The 26,778-nt window shown below is 46.4% G+C and overlaps 1 protein-coding gene across 1 annotated transcript; it reads right to left on the bottom strand.

Moving 5' to 3' along the window:
* Window positions 1–24,654: 24,654 nt before the first annotated feature.
* LOC125526880 (histone H3.2) lies at window positions 24,655–25,283 on the bottom strand. The gene has a single exon (XM_048691492.1). It carries the CDS (start codon window positions 25,206–25,208, stop codon window positions 24,798–24,800), a length of 411 nt encoding a protein of 136 aa, XP_048547449.1. The 5' UTR covers window positions 25,209–25,283; the 3' UTR covers window positions 24,655–24,797.
* Window positions 25,284–26,778: the final 1,495 nt, after the last annotated feature.

Genomic DNA, 26,778 nt, shown 5'->3' with positions numbered 1-26,778 from the left:
ACTTGTGTTCTACTCGTGCATATAACATCAACATAAATAACCTAGGCTCGGATGCCACTGTTGGGTTTCGTAGTAATTTCAAAAAATTTCCTACGCACACGCAAGATCATGTGATGCATAGCAACGAGAAGGGAGAGTGTTGTCTATGTACCCACGCAGACCGACTGCGGAAGCGTTGACACAACGTAGAGGAAGTAGTCGTACGTCTTCACGATCCAACCGATCAAGCACCGAAACTACGGCACCTCCGAGTTCGAGCACACGTTCAGCTCGATGACGATCCCCGGACTCCGATCCAGCAAAGTGTCGGGGAAGAGTTCCGTCAGCACGACGGCGTGGTGACGATCTTGATGTACTACAGCAGCAGGGCTTCGCCTAAACTCCGCTACAGTATTATCGAGGACTATGGTGGCTGGGGGCACCGCACATGGCTAAGGAATAGATCACGTGGATCAACTTGTGTGTTTCTGGGGTGCCTCTGCCTTAGTATATAAATTACTAGAGGGGGGAGGCTGGCCGGCCAAGCTTGGCGCCCCAGGAGAGTCCTACTCCCTCTGGGAGTAGGATTCCCCCCCCCCCCAATCCTAGTTGGAATAGGATTCGCGGAGGGGGAAAAGAGAGAGGGGGGGCCGGCCACCTCTCCTTGTCCTAATAGGACTAGGGGAGGGAGGGTGGCGCGCAGCCCATCTAGGGCAGCCCCTTCTCTTTTCCACTAAGGCCCATATAGCTCCCGGGGGGTTCCGGTAACCTCCCGGTACTCCGGTAAAATCCCGATTTCACCCGGAACACTTCCGATGTCCAAATATAGGCTTCCAATATATCAATCTTTATGTCTCGACCATCTCGAGACTCCTCGTCATGTCCGTGATCACATCCGGGACTCCGAACAACCTTCGGTACATCAAAATGCATAAACTCATAATATAACTGTCATCGTAACCTTAAGCGTGCGGGCCCTACGGGTTCGAGAACAATGTAGACATGACCGAGACACGTCTCCGGTCAATAACCAATAGCGGGACCTGGATGCCCATATTGGCTCCCACATATTCTACGAAGATCTTTATCGGTCAGACCGCATAACAACATACGTTGTTCCCTTTGTCATCGGTATGTTACTTGCCCGAGATTCGATCGTCGGTATCCAATACCTAGTTCAATCTCGTTACCGGCAAGTCTCTTTACTCGTTCGTAATACATCATCTCAACTAACTTATTAGTTGCAATGCTTGCAAGGCTTATGTGATGTGTATTACCGAGAGGGCCCAGAGATACCCTCTCCGACAATCGGAGTGACAAATCCTAATCTCGAAATACGCCAACCCAACATCTACCTTTGGAGACACCTGTAATGCTCCTTTATAATCACCCAGTTTTGTTGTGATGTTTGGTAGCACCCAAAGTGTTCCTCTGGCAAACGGGAGTTGTATAATCTCATAGTTATAGGAACATGTATAAGTCATGAAGAAAGCAATAGCAACATACTAAACAATCGGGTGCTAAGCTAATGGAATGGGTCATGTCAATCAGATCATTCAACTAATGATGTGACCTCGTTAATCAAATAACAACACTTTGTTCATGGTCAGGAAACATAACCATCTTTGATTAACGAGCTAGTCAAGTAGAGGCATACTAGTGACACTAAGTTTGTCTATGTATTCACACATGTATTATGTTTCCAGTTAATACAATTCTAGCATGAATAATAAACATTTATAATGATATAAGGAAATAAATAATAACTTTATTATTGCCTCTAGGGCATATTTCCTTCAAGTTCGTGGGACGTCACCGAGCCGAACGTGTGCAGATCGCGGAGGTGCCGTACTTTGGGTACTAGGATCGGTCGATGGTGAAGACGTACGACTACATCAACCGCGTTGTCATAACACTTCCGCTTACGGTCTACAAGGGTACGTGAAAACACTCTCCCCTCTCGTTGCTATGCATCACCATGATCTTGCGTGTGCGTAGGAATTTTTTTGAAATTACTGCGTTCCCCAACATGATACTCGAAGTAAGAAATCCTAACCTTGATCTATGCCAACTCAACAAACACCTTCGGAGATACCTGTAAAGCATCTTTATGATCACCCAGTTACGTTGTGACGTTTGATAACACACAAGGCATTTCTCCGGTTTCTGGGAGTTGCATAATCTCATAGTCGAAGGAATATGTATTTGACATGAAGAAAACAATGGCAATAAACTGAACGATCATTATGCTAAGCTAATGGATGGGTCTTGTCCATCACATCATTCTCCTAATGATGTGATCCCATTATCAAATGAGAACACATGTCTATGGTTAGGAAACCCTAACCATATTTGATCAACGAGCTAGTCTAGTAGAGGCTTACTAGCGACACAGTATTTGTTTATATATTCACACATGTATTTAAGTTTCCGATCAATACAATTCTAGCATGAATAGTAAACCTTTATCATGAATAAGGAAATATAATATAAAATAACAACTTTATTATTGCCTCTAGGGCATATTTCCTTCATGTCTCTATAGTGGGATGGCCCCTTCCGAAGATGGCTCGATGTTCGGATCCTCGGTGTATAGTGGTTTCGCATGGTGGCATGGCTTCGACCCTCTTCAGTAGTCTTGATGTCATTTATTAGAGATGGCCTCTCCTGTTTTTATTGCTCGGTGTTGGGTTTGTGGCACTTGTGACATCCGCCTTGTGTCATTTTATTTTAGTTTTGGCCTGCTTGATTGAGGGTTTCCTCACCACTATGTATCAGTTCGATCGTTTGTGCCTTCATAAATTAAGGAGGGGGCAGCCGAAAGCCTATTTCGAGAAAGACTTACTCTTGTTTGACCAATAATAAGTTTCTTTCCTGTCAAAAAATAGAAATTATTGAAATTATTATTTTATTTTTTTCTTAAAAAACTATTGATTTTTTTAGCAAATACTCATCCATGCTACACAAGAATAATGAATTAAACCTTATGGAATGACATGACACTATCTGATTAGAGATTATGATGGTTCACACAGTTAAATTTGGGGAGGAGCTATTAGGGAGTGTAGCATCTCCAACTGGACCCCCTATCCCCACATTTGTCTTGGCGAACAGCTTGGATAAGGCCTGTACAGAAATTTGTCATCCAATGGGACCCTCCATTTCCAGTCCATATGCGGGGCGGATTTGGCATCGTTCAGACACGTCGGCCACATTGGACTAGCCCGCCATGATCCCACAAAACTAGACCCCCATCCCACCACACCCCGTACCAAACCCTAGCTCATTCTCACTATCTTCTCCCTTCGCTCTCTCCTCTCCTTTTCTAGCCATCTTCGTCCGTCTTTGTTATGCCGAGCCCCGAGCATCAGATCCGATTCCACAGGATCTAATCCCAGCGATGATCTTGGCTCGGGCTTGCCACCTCTTCAAATGAGGAGGAGATAGCCCTCCGACTCACGCTCTGTTGTACAGGTCGAGACCCGAGCTCCGTTGTAGGATCCACGCTAATGCAGATCCAGCAGTCGGGCGCCTTCACCACCACCCTAGTGTGGATCCAGCAACGATGCCACTTCATCGCCAGCTCGCAACACATTTATGCTATGTAGCTGCAACACGGGCACGATGATAGAGCGGCTCTACTGCGTCTGAGCCACCCCGGCCTTGAGTGTTTGTCCGTCGCACATCAACATCAACCTTGAACCGACTACGATTTGCATGCCTGTAGCCTATGCGGCACCTGTGGTGGCTACAATGAGGCCGAGGCACGCCATGCCTGTCGTGAGAAGGCAAAGGCGTTACTCCGGTGTCGGTGATGTCCCGATCCGACGACAATCCGGTCATCTGCGTCGTCTAACAGCGGCCCCTCACCTCCAAGGAATCAAACACGCGCTGCCGCCGTCAAGTCAACGTCAAGGTCCTCGCGCATGGCATCAATGATTTGGTTCGCACCACCGAGAAGGTCGCGCATGATGCTCAGCTCACCTAAGTCGTTCCAGGCCGCCCCTGAACTCCAACAGCCCCATGTCGGGCACCTCCATCAACTCCTCGCCCTCCGACTATGATATCTGTGGCACTCCGGCCATCCCTACATTTTTGTTGGCGCTACTACCGCGACAAAGACGACAAAGGCAAGGGCAGTCGTCGGTGTGAAACTTTCGTTGTCCTAGTCTAGTTTATTGTTGTCTTTTGTTGTCATATGTTCCAGTGTTGAACAATGTCCTATGTTAAACGCGTTCCTATGTGCATGCTATCTATGTATATGATGATCGATGTTGCATGTATTTGTATAAATTTGAGGATTGAAAAATGAGGGATTCGACTACCCGAACAAATGAAGGTTGAGTCCATGCTAACGCGGACACGTCTGGACAAATGAGGCGCCAAGATAGCCCGTCTCATTGTGGTTGAAGATGATCTTACAATCCGTTGTTGGAAATATGCCCTAGAGGCAATAATAAATTGGTTATTATTATATTTCCTTGTTCATGATAATCGTTTATTATCCATGCTAGAATTGTATTGATAGGAAACTCAGATACATGTGTGCATACATAGACAACACCATGTCCCTAGTAAGCCTCTAGTTGACTAGCTCGTTGATCAATAGATGGTTACGGTTTCCTGACCATGGACATTGGATGTCGTTGATAACGGGATCACATCATTAGGAGAATGATGTGATGGACAAGACCCAATCCTAAGCCTAGCACAAAGATCGTGTAGTTCGTATGCTAAAGCTTTTCTATTGTCAAGTATCATTTCCTTAGACCATGAGATTGTGCAACTCCCGGATACCGTAGGAGTGCTTTGGGTGTGCCAAACGTCACAACGTAACTGGGTGGCTATAAATGTTCAATACAGGTATCTCCGAAAGTGTCTGTTGGGTTGGCACGAATCGAGACTGGGATTTGTCACTCCGTGTAACGGAGAGGTATATCTGGGCCCACTCGGTAGGACATCATCATAATGTGCACAATGTGACCAAGGAGTTGATCATGGGATGATGTGTTACGGAATGAGTAAAGAGACTTGCCGATAACGAGATTGAACAAGGTATCGGGATACCGACGATCGAATCTCGGGCAAGTACAATACCGCTGGACAAAGGGAATTGAATACGGGATTGATTGAATCCTCGACATCGTGGTTCATCCGATGAGATCATCGTGGAACATGTGGGAGCCAACATGGGTATCCAGATCCCGCTGTTGGTTATTGGTCGGAGAGTTGTCTCGGTCATGTCTCCATGGCTCCCGAACCCGTAGGGTCTACACACTTAAGGTTCGATGACGCTAGGGTTATTAGGAAGACTTGTATGTGATTACCGAATGTTGTTCGGAGTCCCGGATGAGATCCCAGACATCACGAGGAGTTCCGGAATGGTCCGGAGGTAAATATTTATATATGGAAAGTTGTTGTTCGGGTTCCGGGAAAAGTTCGGTTTTTTCCGGTATTGTACCGGGAAGCTTCTGGAAGGTTCTGGAGGGGTCCGGAGGTCCGGAAAATATTCCACCACATACAATACAGCAGCATGGGCTGTAAGGGGGCACCCTAACCTTAATGGGCCAAGGGCACCAGCCCCCCCAAGGCCCATGCGCATGGGAGAGGGGAAACCCTAAGGGGGAGGGCCTCCACTTGACTTGGGAGGCACTCCTCCCCCCCCTTGGCCGCCGCCCCCAACCCTAGATGGGATCTAGGGGGGCCGGCCCCCTCTCTCCCCACCTATAAATAGTGGAGGGGTGGGAGGGCGGCCACACCCTTGAACCTGGCGCAGCCCCTCCCCTCCAATACCTCTCCTCCTCCGCGTGAGCTTGGCGAAGCCCTGCCGGAGAACTGTCACTCCATCACCACCACGCCGTCGTGCTGCTGTTGGACTCTCTTCCTCAACCTATCCCTCCTCCTTGCTGGATCAAGGCGTGGGAGACGTCTCTGTTCCGTACGTGTGTTGAACGCGGAGGTGCCATCCATTCGGCGCTAGGATCATCGGTGATTTGGATCACGACGAGTACGACTCCATCAACCCCGTTCACTTGAACGCTTCCGCTTAGTGATCTACAAGGGTATGTAGATGCACTCTCCTTCCCCTCGTTGCTAGATTACTCCATAGATTGATCTTGGTGATGCGTAGAAAATTTTAAATTTCTGCTACGATCCCCAACAGTGGCATCATGAGCTAGGTCTATGCGTAGTTTCTATGCATGAGTAGAACACAAAGCAGTTGTGGGCGTCGATTTTGTTAATTTACTTGCCGTTACTAGTCTTATCTTGATTCGGCGGCATCGTGGGATGAAGCGGCCCGGACCGACCTTACACGTACTCTTACGTGAGACTGGTTCCACCGACTGACATGCACTAGTTGCATAAGGTGGCTAGCGGGTGTCTGTCTCTCCCACTTTAGTCAGATCGGATTCGATGAAAAGGGTCCTTATGAAGGGTAAATAGAAATTGGCATATCACGTTGTGGTTTTGGCATAGGTAAGAAACATTCTTGCTAGAAACCTATAGCAGCCACGTAAAAACTTGCAACAACAATTAGAGGACGTCTAACTTGTTTTTGCATCATATGCCTTGTGATGTGATATGGCCAAAAGGATGTGATGAATGATATATGTGATGTATGAGATTGATCATGTTCTTGTAATAGGAATCACGACTTGCATGTCGATGAGTATGACAACCGGCAGGAGCCATAGGAGTTGTCTTAATTTATTTATGACCTGCGTGTCAACATAAACGTCATGTAATTACTTTACTTTATTGCTAAAGCGTTAGCCATAGTAGTAGAAGTAATAGATGATGAGACAACGTCAAGAAGACACGATGATGGAGATCATGGTGTCATGTCGGTGACAACGATGATCATGGAGCCCCGAAGATGGAGATCAAAAGGAGCAAAATGATATTGGCCATATCATGTCACTATTTGATTGCATGTGATGTTTATCATGTTTTACATCTTATTTTCTTAGAACGACGGTAGCTTAAATAAGATGATCCCTCACTAAAATTTCAAGAAAAGTGTTCCCCCTAACTGTGCACCGTTGCGAAGGTTCGTTGTTTCGAAGCACCACGTGATGATCAGGTGTTATAGATTCTAACGTTCGAATACAACGGGTGTTGACGAGCCTAGCATGTACAGACATGGCCTCGGGACACATGTGAAACACTTAGGTTGACTTGACGAGCCTAGCATGTACAGACATGGCCTCGGAACACGGAAGACCGAAAGGTCGAACATGAGTCGTATAGAAGATACGATCAACATGAGATGTTCACCGTTGATGACTAGTCCGTCTCACGTGATATCGGACACGGCCTAGTCGATTCGGATCATGTTTCACTTAGATGACTAGAGGGATGTCTATATGAGTGGGAGTTCATTAAATAATTTGATTAGATGAACTCAATTATAATGAACATAGTCTAAATTATCTTTGCAAATATGTTGTAGATAAATAGCTCACATTGTAGCTCCCTGTTTCAATACATTCCTAGAGAAAGATTAAGTTGAAAGATATTGTAAGCAATGATGCGGACTAGGTTCGTAGTCCGAGGAGTGTCACTGCTACACAGAAGGCTTACGTCTTTGATGCACCGCTCGATGTGCAAACCCCTACAACGTCGTCTGTGGATGTTGTGAACACCTGACAGACACATCCTTATGACTACTTGATAGTTTAGTGCACCATACTTTACGGCTTAGAATCGGGATTCCAATGACGTTTTGAACGCCATAGAACATATGAGATGTTCCAAGAGCTGAAATTAGGATTTCGGGCTCATGCCCGTGTTGAGAGGTGTGAGACCTCTAACAAGTTCTTTTGCCAACAAGTTGGAGGAGAATAGCTCAGCTAGTGAGCATGTGCTCAGAATGTCTGGGTGCTACAATCACTTAAATCAAGTGGGAGTTAAACTTCCAGATAAGATAGTGATTGATAGAGTTCTCTAGACACTATCACTAAGCTACTAGATCTTCGTGATGAACTATGACATGCAAGGGATGGAGTTGATCCCGGAGCTGTTCGCGGTGCTTAAGACCGCAAAAGGTAGAAATCAAGAAGGAGCATCAAGTGTTGATGGTTTAACAAGACCACTGGTTTCAAGAAGGGCAAGGGCTAGAAGGGAAACTTCATGGATGGCAAACCAGTTGCCGCTCCAGTGAAGGAACCCAAGGTTGAACCCAAACCCGAGACTAAGTGCTTCTATTGTAAGGGGAACGGTCACTGGTAGCGGAATTACCCCAAATGCATGGTAGATAAGAAGGCTGGCAACTTCAACAAAGTATATAAGTGTTATTAATGTGTACCTCACTAGTACTCCTGGTAGCACCTGGGTATTGGATACCGGTTCAGTTGCTATTATTGGTGACTTGAAGCAAAAGCTACGGACTAAACGGAGACTGGCTAAGGGCGAGGTGATGATGTGTGTTGGAAGTGTTTCCAAAGTTTATGAGATCACCATCGCACGCTCCATCTGCCTTCGGGATTAGTATTGAACCTAGATAAATGTTATCAGGTGTCTACGTTGAGCATGAATATGATTAGATCATGTTCATTGCAATACGATTATTCATTTAAATTAGAGAATAATGGTTATTCTGTTTACATGAATAATACCTTTCATGGTCATGCACCCTATGTGAATGGTTCATTGAATCTCGGTCTTGGTAATACGCATGTTCACGCCAAAAGATGTAGAGTTAATAATGATAATACCACTTTCTTGTGGCACTGCCGCTTAGATCATATTGGCGTAAGATGCATGAAGAAACTCCATGTCGATGGATGTTTGGAGTCACTTGATTTTGAATCGCTTGACACATGCGAGCCATGCCTCATGGGCAGGATGACTAAGACCCCGTTTTTAGGTACAATGAAACGGGCAAGTGACTTGTTGGAAATCATACATGCTGATGCATGTGATCCAATGAGAATTGAAGCGTGCGGTGGATATCGCTATTTTCTCATCTTCACTGACGTTTTGAGTAGATATATGTATATTTACTTAATGAAGCACAAGTCTGAAACGTTTGAAAAGTTCAAGCGATTTCAGAGTGAAGTTAAGAATCATCATAACAAGAAGATCATGTTCCTACGATCTGATCAAAAGGGGATTTTCTGAGTTATGAGTTTGGCAATCACTTAAGACATTGTGGAATTGTTTCGCAGATTGAAGCCACCTGGAACACCATAGGGTAATGGTGTGTCCGGACGTCGTAATCGAACCTTATGAGATATGGTGCGATCTATGATGTCTCTTACCGATCTAGCGTTTTCATTTTGAGTTTATGCGTTAGAGATAGCTGCATTCACTTTAGATAGGACACCATCTAAGTCTGTTGAGACGACGTCATATGAACATTGGTTTGGCAAGAAACCAAAGTTGTCGTTTCTTAATGTTTGGGGATGCGATGCTTAGGGCTTCAGCCGGAGAAGCTCGAACCCAAAGCGGACAAACACATCTTCATAGGATACCCAAGGGTGACAGTTGGGTATACTTTCTATCTCAGATCTGAGGGCAAATTGTTTGTCGCTTAGAACGGGTCCTTTCTCGAGAAGGAGTTTCTCTCGAAAGAATTGAGTGGGAGGAAGATAGAACTTGATGAGGTTGTCGAACCTTTACTTCAACCAGAGAGTGATGCAACACAGAAAGATGTTTTCTGTGGCGCCTACGTCTGTTGAAGAGGAAGTTAATGATAGTGATCATGAAGCTTCGGATCAAGTTGCTATCGAACCTCATAGGTCGACAAGGATATGTACTACTCCTGAGTGGTACGGTAATCCTGTCTCAGATATCATGTTGTTGGACAACAATGAACCTATGAGCTATGGAGAAGCGATGGTGGGCCCGTATTCCGACAGATTGTTAGAAGCCATGAAATCCGAGATAGGATCCATGTATCAGAACAAAGTATGGACTTTGGTGGACTTGCCCGATGATCGGCAAGCCATTGAGAATAAATGGATCTTTAAGAAGAAGACGAACGCGGACGGTAATGTCACCATCTATGAAGCTCGACTTGTGGGAAACAGTCTTTTCACAAGTTCAAGGAGTTGACTACGATGAGAATTTCTCACCCGTAGCGATGCTTAAGTGCGTCGGAATCATGTTAGCATTAGCTGTATTTTTCGATTATGAAATCTGACAGATGGATGTCAAAACAAGTTTTCTTACCAGTTTTCGTAAGAAAAAGTTGTATGTGATACAATCAAAGTTTTGTCGATCCTAAGGATGCTAAAAGGTATGCTGGCTCCAGCGATCCTTCTATGGACTAGAGCAAGCATCTCAGAGTCAGAATATATGCTTTGATGGAGTGATCAAAGCTTTTAGGTTTATACAATGTTTGCTAGAAACTTGTATTTACAAGAAAGTGAGTGGGAGCACTACAACATTTCTGATAAGTATATGTGGATGGCATATTGTTGATTCGAAATGATGTAGAATTTCTGGAAAGCATAAACGGTTGTTTGAAGAGTGATTTTCAAAGGAAGACCTGGATAAAGCTGCTTACATATTGGGCATCAAGATCTATAGAGATAGATCAAAACGCCTGATGATACTTTCAAAGAACGCACACCTTGACATGTTTTTGAAGGAGTTCAAAATAGATCAGTCAAAGAAGGGGTTCTTACCTGAGTTGTAAGGTGTGAAGTTGAGTAAGACTCAAAGCTTGACCACGGCAGAAGAAAGAGGAAGGACGAAGGTCGTCCCCTATGCTTTTGTCATAGGCTCTATACGGTATGCCATGCTGAAGTACCGCACCTGATGTGTGCCTTGCCACATGTCTGGCAAGAGGGTACAAAGGTGATCTAGGAGAGGATCACTAGATAGCGGTCGAAATTATCCTTAGAGGAATAAGGAAATGTTTCTCTGTTATGGAGATGATAAAGAGTTCGACGTAAAGAGTTACGTCGATGCAAGCTTAACACCTATTCGGATAGCTCTGAGAAGAGATACCGGATACGTATAATGGAGCAACAATTTGGAATAGCTCCAAGTGGAACGTGGTAGCAGCATCTATGATATGACATAAAGTTTTGCGAAATACATAGGGATCTGAATATGGCAAGACCCGTTGACTACAACCTCTCTCACAAGCATAACATGATCAAACCCAGAACTCTTTGAGTGTTTATCACATAGTGATGTGAACTAGATCATTGAGTCTAGATTATAGACTCTTGGATGTTGGTCACATGGCGATGTGACCTGTGAGTGTTAATCACATGGCGATGTGAACTAGATTATTAACTCTAGTGCAAGTGGGAGACTGTTGGAAATATGCCCTAGAGGCAATAATAAATTGGTTATTATTATATTTCCTTGTTCATGATAATCGTTTATTATCCATGCTAGAATTGTATTGATAGGAAACTCAGATACATGTGTGGATACATAGACAACACCATTTCCCTAGTAAGCCTCTAGTTGACTAGCTCGTTGATCAATAGATGGTTACGGTTTCCTGACCATGGACATTGGATGTCGTTGATAACGGGATCACATCATTAGGAGAATGATGTGATGGACAAGACCCAATCCTAAGCCTAGCACAAAGATCGTGTAGTTCGTATGCTAAAGCTTTTCTATTGTCAAGTATCATTTCCTTAGACCATGAGATTGTGCAACTCCCGGATACCGTAGGAGTGCTTTCGGTGTGCCAAACGTCACAACGTAACTGGGTGGCTATAAATGTTCACTACAGGTATCTCCAAAAGTGTCTGTTGGGTTGGCATGAATCGAGACTGGGATTTGTCACTCCGTGTAACGGAGAGGTATATCTGGGCCCACTCGGTAGGACATCATCATAATGTGCACAATGTGACCAAGGAGTTGATCACGGGATGATGTGTTACGGAACGAGTAAAGAGACTTGCCGGTAACGAGATTGAACAAGGTATCGGGATACCGACGATCGAATCTCGGGCAAGTACAATACCGCTGGACAAAGGGAATTGAATACGGGATTGATTGAATCCTCGACATCATGGTTCATCCGATGAGATCATCGTGGAACATGTGGGAGCCAACATGGGTATCCAGATCCCGCTGTTGGTTATTGGTCGGAGAGTTGTCTCGGTCATGTCTGCATGGCTCCCAAACCCGTAGGGTCTACACACTTAAGGTTCGATGACGCTAGGGTTATTAGGAAGACTTGTATGTGATTACCGAATGTTGTTCGGAGTCCCGGATGAGATCCCGGACATCATGAGGAGTTCCGAAATGGTCCGGAGGTAAAGATTTATATATGGAAAGTTGTTGTTTGGGTTCCGGGAAAAGTTCATTTTTTCCGGTATTGTACCGGGAAGCTTCCGGAAGGTTCCGGAGGATTCCGGAGGGGTCCGGAGGTCCGGAAAATGTTCCACCACATCCAATACAACAGCATGGGCTGTAAGGGGGCGCCCTAACCTTAATGGGCCAAGGGAACCAGCCCCCCCAAGGCCCATGCGCATGGGAGAGGGGAAACCCTAAGGGGGAGGGCCTCCACTTGACTTGGGAGGCACTCCTCCCCCCCCTTGGCCACCGCCCCCAACCCTAGATGGGATCTAGGGGGGCGGCCCCCTCTCTCCCCACCTATAAATAGTGGAGGGGTGGGAGGGCGGCCACACCCTTGAACCTGGCGCAGCCCCTCCCCTCCAATACCTCTCCTCCTCCGCGTGAGCTTGGCGAAGCCCTGCCGGAGAACTGCCACTCCATCACCACCACGTCGTCGTGCTGCTGTTGGACTCTCTTCCTCAACCTCTCCCTCCTCCTTGCTGGATCAAGGCGTGGGAGACGTCTCCGTTCCGTACGTGTGTTGAACGCGGAGGTGCCGTCCGTTCGGCGCTAGGATCATCGGTGATTTGGATCACGACGAGTACGACTCCATCAACCCCGTTCACTTGAATGCTTCCGCTTAGCGATCTACAAGGGTATGTAGATGCACTCTCCTTCCCCTCGTTGCTAGATTACTCCATAGATTGATCTTGGTGATGCGTAGAAAATTTTAAATTTCTGGTACGATCCCCAACATCCGTAACTTCTAACCTTATGTTTAGCATTTTTTGAAAATGTTTACACTTTTGATTATCAAAATTCCTACATCCACGAGCTCTTATGAAGCCCCTACATAAACTTCCTTATTAATTCTATCCCCCCTGAATTTAGCGAGGGTGGGCCCTAGCCCTTGATCCTGGTCCAATTATGATCGAGACTTAACCAAGTCTCAATCAAGTGGCATTTTTTCGAAAAGGGGGGACTCCCCGGCCTCTGCATCAGAACGATGCATACAGCCAACTTTATTAAAAAGCAAAGAGGTTCAAACAAAGGTTTTAAGGTCCAAAAGAAAGCAAAGAGAAGCTCACAAAGAGCCTACAATAAGGTAACCATAGCGCCACAACCGGCCGGCATAGACAAGATAAGGAAACTAATTGCCTATCCTATTACATGACCGCCATCCAAACCGGTTGAAAATATCCCGTGCTACCACCTCCCACCGGATAGATCCAGTAACCAAACACTCCCTGGCCTCCGTCGGAGCGAGTAGCGACCACATACGGATCAAAGCAGTGGTACGGAAAATAACCTGCAAAAAATGAAAATTTGTTGTTCTGTTAAAAACCAAGTCATTTCTGCAATTCCAAACTGCCCACAATAAAGCACATACTCCTACGCGAATGTGTCTCGCTGTTTCGGCCTCTATCCCGTTAAGCCACGTTCCAAATAACGTGTTGATAGAATTCGGAGGAGTAATATTAAAGGCTATGTGCACCGTCCGCCATAACACTTTTGCCATCGGGCAGTCAAGAAAAAGGTGTTTGATGGTTTCATCCCGATCACAAAAACTACACCTAGTAGGTCATGTCCAGTTACGCTTTGCCAAATTGTCCTTGGTTAAGATTACTTGTTTATGCACAAACCACATAAAGACTTTACTTTTTAAAGGAACTTTGACTTTCCGGACATGTTTGGAACTAGGAATGGAGCTAGCGTTGATAACATCGAGATACATCGATTTAACTGTAAAATCCCCCCAGTCCTAGTAAGCTTCCAGTGCAACTGATCGGGCTGTTGAGACAACTGGACCTCCATCAGTGTACGCACTAAATGGAGCCAAACTTCCCAACGATTGCCAGCTAGCGTTCTCCTGAATTGAATATTAAGGGGGATGGACTGAAGTACTGTAGCAACGTACGTGTCTCGTCGTTGAACAATACTATAAAGAGACGGGTATTGAAGTGCGAGTGGTGTCTCTCCTAGCCAAGTATCCTCCCAGAAATGTGTGTTGGTGCCATTGCCGATTATAAACTTTGACCTTTTGACAAAGGCTGATTTGACTCTCATCAGCCCTTTCCAAAAAGGCGAATCCATTGGCCTTGTTGTCACTTGGGACAAGGTTTTGGACTGAAGATACTTACTATGGAGAATCTGCGCCCATGTGGCCTCTATCTCTACAGATTGCATAGCCAGCCACTTGCTGAGAAGACATCTATTTTTAACTTCAAGATTCTCAATGCCAAGACCCCCTTGGTCTTTTGGTCGACAAATAATGTCCCATTTGGCGAGTCTGTATTTTCTTTTTAGTTCATCACTCTGCCAGAAGAACCGGGATCTATAGAAGTCTAGCCTTCTCCTAACTCCAACTGGAACCTCAAAGAAAGACAAGAGAAACATAGGCTTACTCGTGAGGACCGAATTAATGAGAATTAATCGGCCTCCGTATGACATGAGCTTGCCCTTCCAGCAACTCAGTTTCTTCTCAAATCGATCCTCAATGCGCTTCCATTCTCTGTTAGTTAGCTTACGATGGTGGATTGGTATACCTAGATACGTAAAAGGTAAAAACCCCAATTCGCACCCAAAAAATTGCCTATAAGCCTCTTTTTCCTCATTATCTCTTCCAAAGCAGAACAATTCGCTTTTATGAAAGTTAATATTTAACCTGATCAATTGTTCGAATAAGCATAACACCAGCTTCATATTTCTCGCTTTTGCCAAGTCATGCTCCATAAAGATGATTGTATCATCAGCGTATTGTAGGATGGGCACACCCCCATCTACTAGATGAGGCACCAATCCACCCACCTGACCAGCGTCCTTAGCCCTTCCTATTAGAATTGCCAACATATCAACTACAATGTTGAACAAAATAAGAGACATCGGATCCCCTTGTCTCGGGCCCTTATGTGTCTGGAAATAATGATCTATGTCGTCATTCACTTTAATTCCAACACCCCCCCCTTTTGCGTGAAGGATTCTACCTATCGTCGCCAGGCTTCATCGAAACCTTTCATACGCAAGGCCTATTGAAGGAAAGGCCATTTGACTTTATCGTACGCTTTCTCAAAATCCACCTTAAAAACAACTCCATCTAATTTTTCGTGTGAATTTCATGGAGCATTTCATGAAGGACCACAACCCCTTCAAGGATGTTTCTATCTGGCATGAAAGCAGTTTGGGAGTGCTGCACCACACAATGTGCAATCTGTGTGAGCCTATTAGTCCCAACCTTGGTGAAAATTTTGAAACTAACGTTAAGAAGACAGATCGGCCTAAACTGCTCTATTCTCACAGCCTTTGTTTTCTTAGGAAGCAGAGTTATCGTTCCAAAATTCAGGTGAAATAACTGAAGTTGTCCAGAGAATAAATCGGAACATCGATAACAAATCCCCCTTAATAATATGCCATCACTTTTTATAGAACTCCGCCGGAAATCCATACGGCCCTGGAGCCTTATTATTTTTCATCTGTGAAATGGCTTCAAACACCTCTTTCTCCGAAAAAGGAGCAGTCAAAATCTCATTCAAATCTGCAGCTAGTTGAGGAACATCCTCAATCCTAGACTCATCCAGGGATACACAATTATCCTCCGGAGGCCCAAACAGTTGTTTGTAGTATTCGGTTATGTGTAAATTTAGGTTTTCCTGTCCTAAAATCGTTCCTTCATCTTGTTCAAGATGAAAGATCCTTTTTTCTATGCTTGCCGTTAGCAATCATGTGAAAGAATTGAGTGTTCGCGTCCCCCTGGACAACTTTGTGAACCTTAGCTCGCAGCGCCCACTTCAATTCCTCTTCGCGGAGAAGCTCGTTCAATCGCATCTCCGCCTCAAGTTTAGCATTAAGCTCCATGGTCGAAAGGATTGTGGACTCGGCTTTTAAATCTAGGGACTGAATAAGTGTAAGGAGCCTTTCCTTTTCAATCTTATAGATCCCACTAAGATGCTTAGCCCACCCACACAAAAAACTCCTCAAGTGCCTTATCTTATTCTGCCAGCGCTCAACCGAAGTCGTACCTCATGCATCCTTAGCCCATTCCCTGGCTACCAGATCAAAGAAGGCTTCTCTTTCAAACCATGCCAGTTCAAACGAAAAAGAGTTTTTGTTCCCCGCATGGGTTGCCTCACCGGAATCCACCAGTAAAGGTGTGTGGTCAGAAATTCCGCGCGAAAGCGCCTGGACCGTTACCAAGGGAAATTTCTGTTCCCATTCAACGCTCGTAAGGACTCGATCCAACTTCTCAAACGCCGGGTTTGGCAAGGTATTAACCCAGGTAAATTTTCTACCCAAAAGCTCTATCTCTCTCAGATCCAAGCTTTTAATAATGGTGTTAAACATAAACGACCACCGACCATCGAAGTTATCATTGTTCTTTTCCTCTCTCCTTCTAATTATGTTGAAATCACCACCAACCAAGATCGGAAGCTTCTCGGAACCGCAAATTCGAACTAGATCTGCCAAAAACTCTGGTTTGAGTTTGGGCTGTGCGGCACCATATACCGCCACCAGAGCCCAATTAAACCCATCGGCCTTCGATCTAACCCGAAATTTAACTGTGAAGTCTCCCATCACTACGCTTCGCACTTCCAGTGATTCACATCTAACTCCAAGTAAGATCCCACCTGATCTTCCTCTCGGAGGAAGGCACTGCCAATCAAAATCAACACCTCCTGATAAAGTACTGAGAAACTGTGGAGAGAAATTATCTCTATCAGTTTTCGATAGTGCAATAAAATCTAACTTGAACTCAATGGAAGCATCTGCCAGGAACCTTCTTTTAGCCAAGTCTTTTAGACCTCTGCTATTCCAAAATATGCCTCTCATATTTCGTTATGAAATTTTTTAGTAGTACGGATCCTAGCACTCCTGCGCACCGCCGAAGCAGGATAAATCTTCCGCTTCCACTTGCGTTTAGGTTTGTGTTGATCCTCCACCCGGTCCTCACAACCGGGCTCCATGGATCTAACTACTTCAGCCTCAAAAGTATCATCCTCTTCCTCCGACTCAGGAATGGAAGATGGTGCAAGATCCGCACAAAAATTATCGAGCACCCTAACTCCAAAAGCATCGATATCGGAATCATTCATGGGCTTGCCCGCTGCTAAGTTTTGAATCATTTCTAAAGCGCGTTTCGCTTCCAAATCCAGGATATCATTTACAGATTTAGAGATTTCACTATCATTACTACCTAGTGAAACTCCTAATTGATTTGCATTATTAATAATCTCATTATCAGAAAAATGCAATATGGAATTAGAACTGTTGACCGACATACCCGTAGTGACCTCAATGTCACGAAGCTTGGCCACCCGCATGGTGCACCGCTGCTACATGTCGTCAACCTCCGGAAGATCCTAGAGGCGGCAGCTCATCCGCTGCCCCTCAGATACCAGATCCGCAATTCCTCCAAATGCAATGACCTCCTCCCGAGTGGCCCCGCATGAAGTAAGGCCACTAGCCTCACCTCGAGCACACTGTGGGGCTGCATCCGTCGAAGAAACTATAGGAGCTGCCGTAAGAAGTGAAGGGAACTCCAAGGCCCCGACGATGTCAGCGTCGAACCGACACCCTGGGGCGCAGGCGCACCAGGGGGAGAGGATGTGGGCCGCCTGCCCGTACTCCCCTCCCGCCTCAGCCCTCTGGCCGGAGGGAGTCACCGACGCCACAAGTGGTGCGATCACCGTAGCCGCTGGAGAAGAGAGGGCCAAGGCCACCTGCCCCTGGCCCCCTCCCGTAGGCTCAACCACCGTCGTCGGCTCTGTCACCCTGGATAAGACAATAGTCAGAGCAGGAGAAAGAGGGGCCTCCTGCCCAAGCTCCTCCCCCCCTCTCCTCCATCTACTGATGTCCTCATAGATGCAATCACCTCCGAGCCCCTGAGCACTGGACCATCAGCAGCATCAAAATCCAAAGATGGAAGCGTGCGCTCAAGCGCGTCATCGGACTCCACCCGGTCACTCCAGAGTCTGGGAGGAGCAGAAGCTGGCTCAAAAGACCCGAATCTCAGGGCGTTCATCCCCGAACCGTTGAACAACTCTCGTCCAAGCTCATCCGATGGCGCCTCCTTAGCACCGGAGGTATCATCTCCCTCGTGCATGTCTACATCAGTACCAGCGATGGCCTCAGTGAAAAGCTCGGTATCCACGAACTCAATCTCGAGGTTGAATATTTCGCCCCTATATGTCCACTTAACCACATCAGGCACAAACTCAATATCCAGAACACTCACCAACAAACAGGCCACCCCGTGAGCTCGGGTAAATGCCATATCCACTCTCTCAGTTTTCCCCACCAAGATACCCCGACTCGCAACAACCCGAGCGTCCTGCATTGGCTTCGAGGGAGCCCCCAAGAAACGTAGCCAGACCTGAGTGAGAGGCTTGCCCTGTGGCTCAACCTTCTTCCACTCATGGAACTCCAGGATACATTCTGTGCCAGGCACTCTGCACAGCCCGAAACTCAAAAGTCTCTGCAAATCCTCAACAGAAGGGAAGTCAACCTTATACATGTTGGCCTCGAGACTGACAAGTTCCCACTGGTAGTCATCTGGAACTAACTCCTTAAGCCGCTGCATAATCTGATTCTCAGTAACATCACTTTTGGTCACTTTCACAATCACAGTGGTCATGCTCTCGGTCTCCTCTAGGATCTCCCTCGCACTAGGAGACTCAAGGAACATCAACTCGGCACAATACACTCCATAGATGGTAATAGAAGGCACTTGATCACGTAGAATAGGGCATTCCCCCGAGTCATGTGCTGGCTTGAGGCAAGTATTACAAAGCTCAGTTACGCATTCCGCGATAAAGCGGCCCTTCTCACCACAACGATAGCACATCGTCTTCTCCTTCTTGTGGGCCCACTTGGACGCCCTGTCAACAGCCTCGACCGTGGTCTCAGTCCCCGGTAGCTCAGCAGTAGCCAGCGCAGTCACCACCTCCATAGCCTGACCAGAAAGCTCCGACGTGTGACCAGGTTCGGCCGTCTCCGCGGAGGCCGTCTGCTCCACGACAACAGGCGGAGGAGGCTGGCGGTGCCTGTACCGACCCCCTTGACCGCCACGATGGCCGCGGTATCCACCTCGCTGCTGATAGTCTGGGCCAGATGCCCCCTCGACGAAGCCTCCCGTAGGGCCGAGAAACGGTCTCTTAGCAGTGTCATCACTCTGCCAAGCATATCCACGGCCGCCACCAGACGACGACGATCCGCGATGTTGGCCATCACCATATGCATTGGATCCATCGTCGCCCCAATGACTCCGGGGCGGACCATTATCACCACGGTACGCCGGGCCACGAGACAGCCCCGTACCACCAGCACCCACGTTGTCAGACTGAGGCGGCGGTGCATGCGTCTGCACCGGCCCAGGCCGTTTTTGCGTCGGCCTCGCGATGTAGTGGGGCGGCGGCGCAGCCCGATGCTACTGCCCGTGCATCTGAGCCTGAGGGGGGGGGGGGGGGGGGGGGCCACGACGGTAGGCCCAGGCGGCGACGACCTTGGCCCTTGCGTAGCGCCGCCATGGCCCGTAGCCATCGCCACAACCGGAGAAGCACCGCCTCGGCCTGCAGCAGCGACCGCGGCCGGCCCCTGCGCTGGCGGCCTCTGCCCTGGCAAGCCAACACCACGTCCCGCAGCGGCCGTCGCTGCACAGGGCTGCTGGGCCGAGGCCCCGGCGGGCGGCGGGTGCTGAACCTGCTGCGTTCCTCACCGAGGCAAACCCAATCAGCGGGAAGCACAGAGAGGACGCCCTCCGCTTCACCCGCGATAACGTCAAGGCCATGATTATGGTACGTAACTGGTACTGTATTTAGCATCTTACAGTCTTTACTCTTTACTGTATCCATGGCGGTGTGCTCCACACTAGCTGGCTCTACCGACGGACGGCTTGATCTGCAGAGTATGACCAAAATCCTAGTACGAGAGAAACCTCGTAGGTGTGTAGCACCTCTCTTTCTTTTGACGTGTTTATTAGTGTTTTTTTTGACTGATGGAATGTTTATTAACTACTCCTTCCGTAAACTAATATAAGAGCATTTAGATCATTACTTTAGTAATCTAAACACTTTTATATTAGTTTACGAAGGGAGTACAGTTTTGTTAAAGCACATCTAGATGTGTCCTAAGTATTGCACATCTAAGTCCCATGTCCTTGATTTTACACGGAGATTTGTGCAAACATTTTCTTTCCTCTTTTTTCTTTTCCTTCCTAGTTTGATTGAGCCACTTAGATGTGCAATAACTAGGGCACATCTAGATGTGCCCTAGACAAACCCTCAATTTTGCTAAAGTACATCTAGATGTGCCATAAGTATTGCACATCTAAGTCCTATATCGTTGATTTTACATCGAGATTCGTGTGGATATTTTTCTTTTTCATCTTTATACTTGATTCACTCACTTAGATGTGCAATAACTAGAGCACATCTAGATGTGCCCTAGACACCTCGGTCGACTTTTCTTGATGAAGAAAGGCGAGGCGGTGCGGAGCTCCAAGGCAGAGAGGGGGGTGACGAGGCCAACCACAGCGTCCTGAGTGAGGAAAAGCCGTGAACGAGCGGGGGATGGGGATGCAAACGAGTGGGGGGCTTGACGGTTAGTGGTGTAGGGTGGGCACCCGGGATCAGAGAAGAAGGGTGGTGGAGGGTTAGAGGGGTAGCCGGGGCGGCTTGGACAGGGAGGCGAGGCGCGCGAGGCAGCGCCGCCAGCTGCGGGTGGCGAGGGCTGACGGTTTGGCCGATGTCAGAGGGGCGGCTCGACGCAAGGAGGAAGGGAAGGGGGGCTTAAAAAAATGCAGGAAATGCACGCCCTTTTTTCGACTCACTAGTCCTTTTCTTTCTATGCTTCTTGTTTTAGTTTCTTTTTTTACTTTTGTATTTTGGTCAATGGACTTTCTTCTAGATGGTTTTGATACCTATTTTTTTATCAATTATTTAGGTAACAGACTTTGGCTTGGATGGTGGGGGTTTTTTTTTTGCTCGTTGCTGATTTCTTGTTTTATTATTATTATTTTCCCTCTTATTGTTTTTGTTTTTTTTTTGGTTTGTTTCTAGCTTCATCAAGTGCATACACGTATTTAGATGTCCTTTGGGTGTTTTTTACATTTCAAAAGTAACAGGGTCGCAATAGATATTACATGTACCTTTGATGTTTAGAGTGTAAGTATTAATAGTATTACGACAAATACAAATACACTTGTTCACTGAATGGTTTATGGTGAAAGGTGAGATTCATGTAGATCGTATTTTCATTGTGTTTTTGGCTGAAGATCTTTATCTAGAGTAAGTAACTGTGCATTACAATTGTTTTCACATGCTATGGAACATGAAAAACATAGCAAGCAAGGCTGTAATTGAGGTTTGAAATCACATAAATTTGTTTTTTATTTGATAGAGACGGAAAACCGAACTATTATACAATACTTACCTTATGTAACAAGGTGGGATTATTTAGCTACTAAAATAGAAACCCTTTTGGATTTTTTTCATTGTATTGAAAGAATTTTCAAAATGTAAAGGAGAAATTAATTAGAAAAAATTAGTTCTATAATTGCAAGTTAGAAAAAAGAAGTTCCAACTCTTTCAAGCAGTGTTTGTGTTTCTATTGGGCAAAGCAAGAGTTTATTGTAAAAAAAAAGATATTCCGGATTTTTCTTATTTGATATCTTCAAGGCAAATCGACCCAATTCAGTGGCTGATGAAGTTTTGAACCTTTTTTCTAATACTCGTTGAAAATTTTTGTGAGAGAGAGAGAGATCTAAGGGGCATTCCTTCTGTTTTTCTTCAATGCAGTCTTACCCTACCCAAGCATTGCACCCCTCCATGATATCAAACCTATTGAGAACTCCGTTAAAACAAAACAAGAAACTATTGAGAACAGAGCACCGAGCAACCAGTGCTGTTTCAACAGTGCCAACCCAAGGAAGAACATCATATTCTGACCAAAATCGAGGCCAACGATTCGTTGACATTATGGAGCATAATCAGCCCCGGGAACGACCAACCTGCACAATTCTCGATGTATCATTTGCTTTGCTCTGAACGTGCTAGCACAGTTCGTTAGCAATAGTAGACGATGCACCCAATATGTCAGGCACGATGTGGATGCCTGCACCCTTTCCTGGATACAAGCAAGGTTCAGAGTGTTCAGACACTCTCAGGATTGCTGTATCATTAGGCCAAAGTGGGGATGATTTCAACAAGAATCTGTGCACTGAACAAGATTACACTGAACAGGGTTTAGTGATTCAGTCTGAGACTTGCAAGATTGCAGTATAATTAGGCCAAGGAAGGAGGGATGCTTTCAACAAGAATGTGGGCTCTGAAAATCAAACATGCTGCTACTGCTGTGCAACTGAAGACGGGCCTATTAACATGTTGGGTCAAGCGCTCCCCAGGATACCCATTCAGTTTTTACAGTACTGGAAAAATGTCAAAACAGAAACAATAGTGGACAATCGATAATACAAATAGCGCATGCGAATTGAAACAATAATTACGCGATGGCTTCTCTAGGATTGGTTCATCTTCATCGAACTTGGTAAATTTAATTCCATGTACATATCCTTGTAACAAGCCAATTCCATGTACATATCCTGGTAACAAGCTAATTCCATGTCATTACAGAACTTGGTACGGTTTAACCATACTTGGATGTAAATGATCAATCAAAAGTTCTGCAAACATACAGCTCAAACAGGGACTTGAAGTGACTACCTTCTCAAATCTCAACCCTGACGCTCTTTTCTTTGTTGCTGCAAAGTTACATCAGTAATACAGCGGAAGAAACTCAACTCAATCAGAAGTACGTAATACGACCCCCTCAGAAATACACCCTGAACTCCTGAATAAAAAGAAGCAGCAGCAGTCAGCTTCGTGTACGTGATACTCAACTCAAGGTATAAGAATCAGTAAACAAGCAAGCCCATTCTAGTTCAGTCAAACATCACACAGCACAAGTGAAGGGCCAGGAGTAATAAATACTCTCACCTGGCACTGCCCGCTGCCATCTAGCCAAGAGGCTCGAGACATTGCCAATGGTGATGTGTTACCCTAGTCTCGAAAAGGAACAACACACTATCATAACAAAACCAAGGAAACGCGAAGGAGAAAGCAGTACCAGCAGCAGAAGTTAAAGGAAGTCCTCCCCAAAGCCGAATAAGCAGGGGATCGAGTCGAAGTGCCAGACACAAGATGCCAATGAAACAGCGATCCATCACAAAATTCACAACTCACTCCACTATTTTCCTATGATAAAAGGGCTAGTAATGCTGCATGCTAAGATTAGCGAAATGGCAGGCGTCCATGGAAGTATTAAAAACAGTATGTAATGCATGAGCAGCATATATTGCAATAGGGTTAAGACAATTGTTCTATCATTAGAAAAGAGGGATGACTTCAACATGAATTTGTGCACCAAACATAAAAAACACTGGTACTGTTAAGGCGAGAATATCAGCATGCTGTTCGTTCAGGTTCAGAGGCAGCAAACCAGATTACTGAATACGAGGTTTGAAGCAGCCAGGGCAACATTTAAGCTAAAAATAAAAAACAAAGCATTTTAGAACCCATTAGCTCAATTTTGTAGTGGCCATTTGATATCAAGAGCTTCCTCGTCCCTCTCGCATCTGTGGATACATGTAAACCATAAACTAGATGCCAACAGAATCATCTGCAAATGGATCTTAAGACAGGTTTCAAAGAAGGAATTTGAATTGCAAAAACATGGTCTCTCACCTTGGCTAGGATTTAATAGTTCTTCGTTGCATTCAACAAGAAATCTGGCACACCTTTTTGCTCTGCAGGGGGAGCATTGTGGACAAGATCAAAGACAGTTATAGAGAGACTATAATCCTCTTTCGCTACAGGATATCATTCCAGCATTAAATTACTGAAAATATCGCCCAACATATGTTCACCTTCCTGATCTGCAGCAGTTTCACCTGCATCATCTCTAGTTGCACCTTCTACTTCAACCACACTGTTGACAATATCATGAGTATGATACAGTTGTATCAAAGACAGTATGTACTCTATGAGCAATGCAAAATAGAAACATCTCTCGTCTATATCCTGATTTACCCGTTGTTAGCATCATGGTACATGTGAGGGTTATTTACAGCAGTCAGAGGAGCCAAAACAGGATAAAACAGCAAAACAACATAAAACAGATGGACACACAGAACTGAGCGAGCCACGGCTGTTCATTCAGGTTCAGAGGCAGTCAGCAAAATTACTACTGATGACGAAATTTAATAATCAAAAACATCGTTTAAGATAAAAACTTGAAGCAATTTAAGGCACAGTAGATTAAACCGGCAGAAAATTTCACGAGTTGGGGTAATATAATGCACGATATGGTGAATCACATTCACTGACAGGCTCACATACAAGCGAAAACAGGCATCAAAAGGCACAGATCTTAGAACAGATAGCCAACATTTTCATTTAAATTACTGATGACAGCAAGATGGTGACATCAGATCAGACATACTACATCCACCATGGCACGAACAAACACTTCCAGCGCTGAACAAATCTGGCTAAGACGACGACGCACAGAGCTTAGGCCCTCTCTCCACGGATGCGGCGGGCGAGCTGGATGTCCTTGGGCATGATGGTGACGCGCTTGGCGTGGATGGCGCAGAGGTTGGTGTCCTCGAAGAGCCCCACCAGGTACGCCTCGGCGGCCTCCTGCAGCGCGGAGACGGCGGAGCTCTGGAAGCGTAGGTCGGTCTTGAAGTCCTGGGCGATCTCGCGGACGAGGCGCTGGAAGGGGAGCTTGCGGATGAGCAGCTCGGTGCTCTTCTGGTACTTGCGGATCTCCCGGAGCGCGACGGTGCCGGGGCGGAAGCGGTGGGGCTTCTTGACGCCGCCGGTGGCCGGGGCGGACTTGCGGGCCGCCTTGGTGGCCAGCTGCTTCCTCGGCGCCTTGCCGCCGGTGGACTTCCTCGCCGTCTGCTTGGTGCGGGCCATGTCGTCGGAGATGCGCCGGGTGGTTGAGGAGAGGAAGGAGGTTGGAGATTGGATTGGAGTGAGGAGAACGAAGCGGAGTGGGCGGAGTTAAGTAGGAGACGAGCGCCGAGCGGGCGGGGGATTTTGGAGGGGAGGGCGCGTGAGTTTTGCCTTTTCGGGAGGGAAGGTGGGCGTGGAGCGTTGGATGTGTGGTGCAATGGACGGTTGGGATCGAGGTTCGTGGGGTGATCCGGGGGAGATCGTTCGCGTTATCTAATTGGTTCGAGGGGTGTCATGCGGATCGTGGAGCGCGCTGTCTTCCTGCCCGTGTCGACAACTTGCATCCAGGCCCGAACCCGAAGTGAAACGGAATGAGGGCGAGGAAGGCAAGCGTACCGAAGCATAGCAACGACAGCTAGGCTCGAACAGGAAGGAGCCGGTGACGGTAGCGGCGTCCCAAGTGGAGTCGAAGGCTGCCCGATACGGGTGCAAGGGGAGAGGGTTGTCGGCGTTGGAAAAGAACAGGGCGGGGGGCTTAGAGTGATGGCTTGGCAGCAGCATGCCGGTGTGCAGTGATTCTGGGAGGACAGCAAGGCGCTCGAGGGAGCGTCACTAGCCGCGGGGGACTAGTAGATGGTTCAGACAACGTCGGAGCGGGCTAACATGAAGGAGATCATGTGTTGCTGGATACGGTCATAGGGAAGAAAACAGTTAGAGATAGAAGAAGATCATCCATTCCTCTTCCAATGGCTCCTCCGGCTCGACAATGTTGTGGGAATGGCCAGTCCTACCACCAGTGCCTCCTGCCTATCGGGGTATTAGCTTGAAGGCTTTGGTAGGGTATGATGGACGGAGTTCTGCCTGAGCACAATATTCCGGACTTTGGCATGAGCCATGAGCATGTGTCAATGACTTAATGGTGGAACCTGTTGTTGATAATATGGTGGAAGGCTTTCAGACCTCTGAATTTTTTTTCATTCGTGCTCAGGTATGGACTTGCATGTACACTTGCACCTGGATCATGGGGGGTGCATTTTTTTTGCTACTTTACAAGTTTGTCCACACTCCTATACTTGGTTTCAGTGAGTTGCAATCTAGCCTGGTCTGGGGTTCACACGAGATGGTCAAGATGATTTTCTTTCTTCAGAACGAGCTGATTGGTTCTGCGTACTTTCTTGGTTCCCGTTTTCCCCTTTTATACCTGGCCACAGTGAGGTCTGGGTTGTGTTGTCAGATTCCATCTTATCAGTGCAGTGTCTGTGTCTGATAGTGTTAGTATGGACTGGATGTCTGATAGTGGACACAACTGAAACCATGAAAATGCGTTGAGCTACTACTGCCCCAATTAACACTTCTGAAGTTCGTAGAAGCACGCGATCAAACAGGTTTATGCGCTTCAAGGCTCCCTCACTGGCAGATGGCAAGCAGCGTCAATCTGGTGTTAAGAAACGCAAAGACTCCGAGCGTGACACCCTTGCTCCTATCAGTTCTTAGAACCCCTTCAGCTCTGCCTACTAAAGTTGATACTCAGTCGGCTTCTATGGTTCCAGATAAAACTCCTATCAGCACTATACATGCTATTGGGATCAAG

Source organism: Triticum urartu, chromosome 1 (assembly GCF_003073215.2).
Source record: "Triticum urartu cultivar G1812 chromosome 1, Tu2.1, whole genome shotgun sequence".
Taxonomy (NCBI): Eukaryota; Viridiplantae; Streptophyta; class Magnoliopsida; order Poales; family Poaceae; genus Triticum; species Triticum urartu.
Note: the sequence above shows the minus strand (reverse complement) of the source record. Positions and strands in the feature narration are given on the sequence as shown.